Here is a 9,305-nt window from a genome sequence, read left to right as displayed (position 1 = left end):
ACGATTACTTAACAGCAGAATATCTCGTAGTATTGCAATGATCAATCACGATTACTTAACAGCAGAATATCTCGTAGTATTGCAATGATCAATCACGATTACTTAACAGCAGAATATCTCAAAGTATTGCAATGATCAATTAATATTTTGAACAGTAATGTGCCCCGAGAAATATAATAAAATTAATGGTATGTCATTTTTAGTAAGATATGGTAAACAACACATTGTATTAAAATGGTAATTCATACATACACTTCAAAATACGACACAGTAATTTAAAAATCAGCTGATGATGATTTAGATAACGTATGTATGTATCTATGCAGGTTCATACATATACATGTTTTTTTATATTCTGTCGTACCAGTAGTAAGTGATCAATGCATATTCAAGTACATATACAATAAACAATTATTCACACGTAAGTACGTACCTACGCGTTATGCTTAAGCGCTACATAATAGAAGGGTATACACATACAGTGACCTATAAACGCCAAAATTCTAGAGTTTTGTAAACTAGTTATATGCTAATCAATACATCGACCAATTCCGGTACCTTTGATTAAATATATAGAGTTGGTCTATTTTTACTACAGCAGAACTATCCTCTTTGATGTTACAAAACTTTGGGTTAGAACTTACACAAGATACATAACTGATCAAAGTTTCTTAAAATATGTTGCACAAAATTAAAGATAATTAGTTTGATGTCATAAATCATGTCCATTCTTCTTTACTTTTCCAATCAAATTTAGTATAACTTCGTGTACTTCAATCCTTGGTTTCTTAATATAAAAAAAACATGTTAAGCTAAAGTATGCAGTAGAAGGCTGACATTGTTACTTGTCCATCATAGTTTACGAAGTTAGGCTGGTTTCAAACATTTCTGACAATCACTAACATTACAGTACAGCCGTTATCAGCAGATGAATATTACATTATAATTTAAGAAATATCGAACAAACCGTAATGCAGTTAAGTAACAAACAAGATACTAACCAAACAAATTTCAATGTAAGGAACGTTACAAAAGGGGTAGCTTTCTCTCTCTCTTCTTTAAATTCTAAAGTAGTTAAATTTGAATAAAATACAACATCTTCGTATTCTAGTCATAACAAATTAGTACAAAGCCTGCTATATATTTATTGAAAAAAGAAATGTATAACAGCAGAATTTCAACCATATTATGTTCATCATAGCCACTGCCAACGACGCGTTTCGCTCAATCCAGCGTTCATCAGGCCAGCTGGGACACAACAAACAGTTCTGATCCGAACACTATTTGTTAGATCACCAATTGTTCACACAGAAACACCCAGTGAGATGCATTCCACTTGTAGCAAGGAACAAAACGGCTCACCTGTACTTGGCATAATTTCATTCTAATGAGTGATAACAATCACCCCCCACTGTGTTAAACTTGTCAACCCATTCTGAAGAAGAAACAGACCAAATGCTTAACGGACTTCAAACCCACCGAGCTTCTAATAAGGTGCTTTGTAAGATACATCACATTCTTGTCAAGAGACTCCAATCATTAAAGATGATCTGAAAGCAGTTCTTTCAGATATGGTCAAGGATAACTCGGGGTCATTATCAACATTCTGATTTTAAGCACACAACAATGTCAGGCTTCCACTGCTATTCATGGTAACCATACTCCATGTTGAAGTGTAATATCACGAATTCTAAAAATGTAAAAACTGTATCAAATGGTCATTAATAAGTGTAAGATGAATGAATAACTGGAATTTCAAATTACTTGACTGATCAGATTTGCACAAAAGTTCTCAGAGGATGTTCGATATTCGGTGTATTTGTTTGTAACATTACAAATATCGATGATCCCCGAATGTACCTACAATTAGTTATTTCATTCTGAAAGATAGTATTGAAGACGTATTCCCAGTACTGCAGGATCTTAATCTATCTCTTGTAAGGGTTTGATATACCATATATTAAGGTCAAAATATATCCCTTAACAATTACTAAAGAAATTGCAAATTCGCCACAATGAATAACAACCTACATTATACATTTTTGTTTCAGTGATAGTAAAATGGTTAGTAGTGTATGAAAAAAAAAATGATTCGAATCAAAACCAAATCCCCGCCTTCTGTCACAGCCACATCATAAAAGCAGCTCCTTCTCCTCCACACTGAACAGGTTCAACGGCCTTTTACCTCAAGCGATGATTTAAAGTACGTGTGCAAGACACTAGAACGATGAGACAGGAGGGAAAGACGGGGGAAAAGATAAACCAGTTTAAGAACAAAGTACCATCGTACGTCAACGGTATGAAGGTGGTATTCAAATACGTTGCACGCCCTCCTATATCCAAAGTAGCACCGGCGTCATTTTTCCCTTCATTTTCACCTTATTTATCACGCCCTAACGGTTAAAATGTACACGTCTAAATGTTCTGTTACCTATGTGTTCTTCTGAACAAGAAAAAAAGATTTTAAACCTGTATTTATGGTTGTTTTTATTCAAACTACCTTTATGCTATTTAAAAATGCTCATACAATTATATATAACACGTTATCCAAATAACGATGAAATAATATGCACTACACAGAAAATGCAAAAAAAGAAGAATCGTTCCTTTACAAATTTCATGTTTATCGTTACGGAAACGGCTTTCCTTGGAGAAGTTAATATTCTTCCCACCCTTTCTTTTTAATAAACAAGCGCATGATGAAATAACGAGTCATGAATTTCAAACATAAACAGTATTTGTATCTTCATATTGCTTTCCGTTTAACAGTAGATCACACCCACGTACAACACAATGCTACATCTTGGTTTAATCCACCTCTAAGAAAGTAAAAATTGCATACGTACATCCACCATAGCTTTAACGTTAAAAAAACAACAACAACAACTTTCGTTTACTCGTACAAATTATAAATCACATACTGCGTCTAATTCACGCAATAAGACCAGAGTCAAGTACATAGCCAAAAACAGATTCGACATCCCTTAACTTTACATGCGTATGATATAAACATCCGGTTAAGAAAACACAGAGCAAGTCTAAAGGGATTTCACAACACAGGTATTACAGCTATACCAGCGAGTGAAGTCACTTTACAAACTGGGATTTCTTTGACGACTCCCTCCTTGGCAATGAATTGGCGTAATATTTAAGAAACAAGTTACATGTTGTTAACTTCTTTCTCGTTTGGTATTTTAACAAGAACTTATCTTGTATCATGTACACGGGTTCTGAATTCCATGCTTTTTTGATGTTTTCTATTATGAGTGGTTTTAATTACAACAGAATTCATTTCTTGTGACAACGCAATATTTTTAAATATATCTTTTACTAAAAATACGCAAAAAAGAAGGCGAGATAGTTAATAAGCATAAGTAATATTAACCAGTGATAATACACGCCATTCTGGACCAAAAGTTACTACAATATTAAACTTAAACTGTTGTTGTTGTTTTCGTATTTTCGCTTAAAGCTACTGAAGGGCTATAAAGCTAGCCGGCCATAATTCTGAACTAACAGACTTGAGGGAAGTCAATCAATAGCATCCATCATCAACTCTCTCCAAGAAGAGGGATTTGATCGTCCCATATGGGTCACCATAGTGCTGGGCACTTTTCTTCTCAGGTAACGGTACGCGATAATCGGACCCACAAATTCACAGCCCAGCACATTAACCAATGAGCGACGCTCGGCCCAAACTTCAACTGAACTTGTCATTATGACTCAACTAAATAACCTCTGAAACATAAAGTCAAATGTATATGCGGTTTAAACTGTGCCACACATATTAAGTCAACTTATGGCCACGCCCTTGATTGTAAACTACCTTCTAAGGCTATTGTTAGCAAAGACATGAAAGGCCTAAAGGATAAATCTAGCGATACTTCCGTTTTTACATAATTGTAAAGCAGGTTATTCCTGAATAACGATAAACAATGGCCAAATAACAAACAAATTGTAATAATAATTCACCTACAACTTCCAGCCAACTGAAACATTTATGAACGATCCTTCTTCAAAATACTTACAGAAACATTTAAATTCCCTTTTTGTTATACAAGTTTTAATACCTTACCAGGATATTAATTATGATATATGACTTGGCTCGATATGGATAAAAGCACATTAATGGCAGAATATCTTGTATTAAATTTTACATTGTAAAAGATCAACTTCCCAAGAATATAATGTCATCTACACACCAAAATCAATGTTAGGCAAAAGAAAGACTGATCCAAGCTGGAAAGCATATCAAATTCTAATCACAATCTTTCTAATGGAGAATATATTTGGACATTTGTTCAATATTACTAGGCAGAGGTCTTCAGTAACTGTACAACCAAAAAAAATAACTTCAAGATTAACCTGTATTTTAGAAAAAAAAATTTTCTTGGATTTTTGTGCATAGCTGCTAAAACAAGTTATAATTTAGAATTACTTTTTAAATTATGTGGAAAAAAAATAAAGCACTTATCCCATTAACAAACAAGGCCATGTAGTAACAGCTGTATTTCATTAGGATCACAGATGGATCATAAGATAAATTCTTGTACATTTTATTTATTCATAAATTAATCATATAAATGATGAAGCTACTGAAACATGTTATACTTAATAGTTAGGTTTTAATTATATGTAACGAATTATTCCCGATTCATAAACAGGGCCAAGTGACACCAACTTTATTACATTATGCTCAACAATCAGTCAACAGAACATCTGCTAATCATATCAAAATTTTACCAAGTTCTTTCTTTTAAAATGACCCAAATAAAAGTATTCAAAAAATTTTCTGTAAAAAGGAAAAACAAAAATGCCAACAATATTCACTAACTTATATGACTAATCAAGAGAAATACTTAAATTTGTTTATTAAATGATGGACAACTACAAAGTAATATAATCAAATTAACTTAAAAAGTTTCATCATATTACCTTAATTCTTTAAACCCACAATTTTTGTGCATTCTTCCAGAATTATTTTCATGATGTCCTAATAATTATTACCATACATTATAAATTTATTATTATTTATTTTATATATTTATTATATAATTTATTGGTCTATTTATTAGAGGTGGATAATAATATCGCTTGGATTAGTTTTCAGCCAAAGCGATGTAAATGTTATCAGACAATGCCACCATCCAGTGGGTAAATCAGAATTTTCACCAGGATGCTGGAAGTGTCCGCTCGGGTTTGAGGAATTAAAGATCAATCATATGAAGAATCTTACAATTTAAATGCCATCCAAAAGCTGATGAAGCTTTGGAAATCAAGGAATAAAATTTGTGATGACAATCATGTTAATTGAAGATCCTTTTTCCACAATCCTCTTAGTTTGCCCATTTCAGATTAAAAACCACTGGCATGTAAAAATAGCATTTCAGATCAATCTATTGTTTTCGAAAAGTAACTGCCAAAGAAGTCCTTCATTCAATACCAAAACTTATCAGTTGAGCTGAATGATGAAAGACAAGATTCCTTGAATTGCTATTTATATATGCAGTACAATAGGTTGATAAAAAGTTATAGTTTAACCCTATGTGAACAGATGGGGGATCAAAGTGTTTTCATGCCACAACCTTTTACAGAGTGCCATTCAACATGGTATTATTTGACATCAGTTATCACCTATTCATTTTACATTACACTGCTGATTTAGTGCCTCTATGTTGTAGAGGAAAGTAAATACCAATACAACATAGAAGTACTGAAAAAAATGCATTATTTGGGGGTAAAAACTATGTTAGCAGCAATTTTTCTTTTCACATTTCCCTTAATTTGTACATTTCACATTCAAAATCAGAGGCATGTAAGAATAGCAGTTCAAATCTAGTTACCTGTGGGAGACATGATAGATCTGAAACGCTATTTTAAATGTCCAACTTTGAATTTGAAATGGACAAATGCCGTTAACATGATTTTTTTTCATATAAAAATTTTATAAAGTGGCTGGTTAACAAAGTTTAGTACAAACTATACTACCTTATCTCAGTACAAAAATACTAATAAAACCCCAAATAGAGAACACAGACCAAAGGAAGTATTTATGCTAAAGGATTCTTCCTATTCAAAAAAAGCTTAATTACTGTGCAAGAAAATGTTTCTATACTTAAAACATATTGAATTGATAATTTGTGGACAATATATTACCATCAATAAATAGCAAGTGAAAACAAAAAGAATATTTGTTGTTGATATTAATTACTTGCATCTTTTTAAAGTTTTAGGTATGTTTCATAACCATTAAAAACATTTATTCAAAGACTTGTGTTTACTGAATAAATGTGTATTATATATATCTCTGTGCACATTATTACAGAGTATCATAGTGTGTATGAGCAACACAACATTTACGAGCCTAACAAGCATACTAAGTTGAACAGAGTTGTTTAAACATTTGTTTAACAACAAGTAAAAGCTTAGAATGGTCTATTCTTGGTCTAGTCTGGCTCACAGACACACCCCCAATGAAAGAATAGACCATTCCAAGCTTTTACTTGTTAAACAAATGTTTAAACTACTATTAAACTATGTACCAGCTGCCCAGTGTTGGCTAACAATAAGAACAATTAAATTGTGGCAAAATGCTACAAGTTCTTGAAATACCTATAGAATGATAGGTTTATTTCTTGTGAGTGTAAAACACTTAAATGTACTACCATTTTGACCATGCTAAGTTATCTAAACTTTTAAATTTAATGGGATAACTTTCTTAGAACTAACCTGCAATTCCTGGTCCTGTCACAAACACCCAGAAGTCAATAAATTTGTCTTTGCTAAGTTGTTCATAATCCCAAACTTCTTTTACAATGACTTCACCATTACTTCTCACATCAACCCAACGATTAGGGCTTTCAATTTTGAACATTTCTTGGGGATTTTTCTTTTCAAGCTCAAGAATTGTCAACCCTACAGTGTGACCATCTGTTTCCTTATAATCATAGCTCTGAGTTGGGCGAACTGACCTTTTAGAACGTATTAATGTTTCAACTGAATTATCTTCCCAAGACTCCTCTGGCTCAAAAAGTAGTTCCTTGCTAGCAACTTCAATAAAAACAGGAATATCTGGGCTGTACCTTTGGGGCTTTTTATTATCATGAGCACGAACAATTAATCGATAAGATTTCTCTTCAGGTACATTAATAAGTAAAATTTGGCCAGTTTTTGGAATTATAATAAACTTAGGATGGCGACTGCTTAAGTGGTAAACAGGTTGATCACCATCAGCATCAACTGCACTGACATTCCCAATGACTGAATATAATTCTGTGTCTAGAGGGATTTTAAAGCTGTAGACTTCTTGAATTGGCTGTGGAGAGTTGTCATTTGCATTCTTAACTTTTATTTTGACTAGAGCTTCATCACTGTCAGCCTTGTTAAAATCATTGGCTCGAAGCAAAAGTTCATAGTCAGCCTGAACCTCATGATCTAGCACTCTGTTAGTGAGAATTGATACAAATGAGCTGTTGACTTCTGGCTTCTGGATAGTAAAGGAACCATCTTCGTTTCCTGAGATAAACGAATATGATACTGAATGATTTGGATACTTAGATGCTGTTAAAGTTTGAAGACCTTCAACAACAGTTCCAGCTGGTTGGTTTTCAAACACAGAACCATGGTAGCAGTCCTTTGAGAATTTAAGTAGTTTGCTCTTATGGATAACGTGTATTGATACAGGATGATCCTTTGTCTCCTCTGTAGGGAGTTCTTCATGCACCACCAAAGTGACTGGTCTGTTCATAAGATGAGATACATCCTTGGTAATCATAAGTAATCCATCACTAAGTACGGCAAAATTTTCTGAAAAATCACTTGGCTGTAAGCTGAAGAGGTTGCCCATGCATTGAAACTTTTTAAGGGTATAACCTGGACTTGCATCATGAGGAATAGCTATCCTCTCTATTTCCAAAGATCCAGTGCATTCAAGTAAGCCATAAATACTGAACAATAAGAGAATTGGTCCAAATTTAAATTGCAGCATTTTGCTGCTTTTGTCTTTTAATAAATTAATACCTCAAATATTCTATTCTGATACAGCATTCAGGTATATCTGTTACGTTTTCTTTTTGAAACTGGGTTTCCCTGTAAAAATAAAATCAACATTACAGTAAGCAGTAGAAAGTAATATTAGCAATATAATACAAATGTCTTATTTCCATCTTATATGTAAAAAATCTTAAAAGAAAAAAACCCTTGATATGCATCTAATTCACTTGAAAGCTGGTATTAGAAACAAAATCATCATATACCATATTGCCATCTTTTATGTTAGCTTATTCAAACTAAATAGAATAACACATCTTGTAGGATATACACAGCTAAACTAGCATATATTACCAGACAAAGAGCTGTTAATTAATTAAAATAAAAAATTTATGTAATTATTAACTTTACACTCTGAAAGTTAGTTTTAAATACGTTTTTAAACATTATTTCTAACTGCAGACCAATAACTAGATGAGAAATTCAGAAATAGACAATTTATATTTTTCTATTAAGACTTGTGGTGAAAATGAGGGCATAATTTCAAAAGGAACTAGGAAAGCACTCAAAGCAATGTTTGACTTCTGCAGTAACCAACCTAAATTATACACCAAAAAATTCCTCAAAACTACAGGTGTAGCTGCCAACATTCTATCTCAATTTGTTTTTGACATCCCAGCATGCTACCACTACAACAAGAAAGGTGGTTTACTTTGTGCTACTTTCACCCAAATTTAATAAACTGATATTTTGGGGGCACTCAAACTTTGTATTAAGTTTGATCAAAATCAGATGAAAACTGAGTTATATTGTCCCCCCACCACACATGCAGAGGGGTGACAACATTACTCTCAGCCATTAGGCACGAGAAGAAATAATAAAAATTGGGAGTTTGGATAATTGTATCAAGTTTACATTCTTTGTTCATCAAGCTACCACAGTTCAAAAATTAATCGTTGAAAAATATTAGCATTTATAAAAGATATTTGGAAAAAATTATTCTTCCTAGTACTATTTAGTTAAACCCATAAAATAAATTAATTGAGATAAAAAGGCAAAGTATCTTAGCATTACCTTCTTATACCAAGTACTGGTAAACTAATGTAAGAGAACACTGAAATGTGAAAGCCTCATATTTTAAAACTAGAACAGTCAGACAGCACAGTGATGCATTATATGGCTTGCCTAAAATTCATAAACCTGATTGTTTAATTAAACCTATAGTTTCTATTAGTGGTATTCACAATCACAAGTTAACTTGGTTTTTTACAAATTTTTGAAAACTTATATTAATAAGTAATTTTCAACAAAAAGAT

At 32.6% G+C, this 9,305-nt stretch overlaps 1 protein-coding gene across 1 annotated transcript in view; it reads right to left on the bottom strand.

Moving 5' to 3' along the window:
* The window catches only part of LOC106470716 (neural-cadherin-like), a gene marked incomplete at its 3' end in the record, with an annotated part of 60,080 nt that overhangs the window by 48,229 nt on the left and 2,546 nt on the right, over positions 1–9,305 (bottom strand). The window contains exon 2 of the mRNA XM_013931282.1: positions 6,730–8,088. Within this exon, the coding sequence (XP_013786736.1) occupies positions 6,730–7,987 (1,258 nt within the window). The remainder of the gene's footprint in view (positions 1–6,729; positions 8,089–9,305) is intronic.

The sequence above is a fragment of the Limulus polyphemus genome, unplaced genomic scaffold (genome assembly GCF_000517525.1).
Source record: "Limulus polyphemus unplaced genomic scaffold, Limulus_polyphemus-2.1.2 Scaffold4178, whole genome shotgun sequence".
NCBI lineage: Eukaryota > Metazoa > Arthropoda > Merostomata > Xiphosura > Limulidae > Limulus > Limulus polyphemus.
The sequence above is the reverse complement of the archived record's forward strand: the minus strand, read 5'-3'. Positions and strand labels throughout refer to the sequence as shown.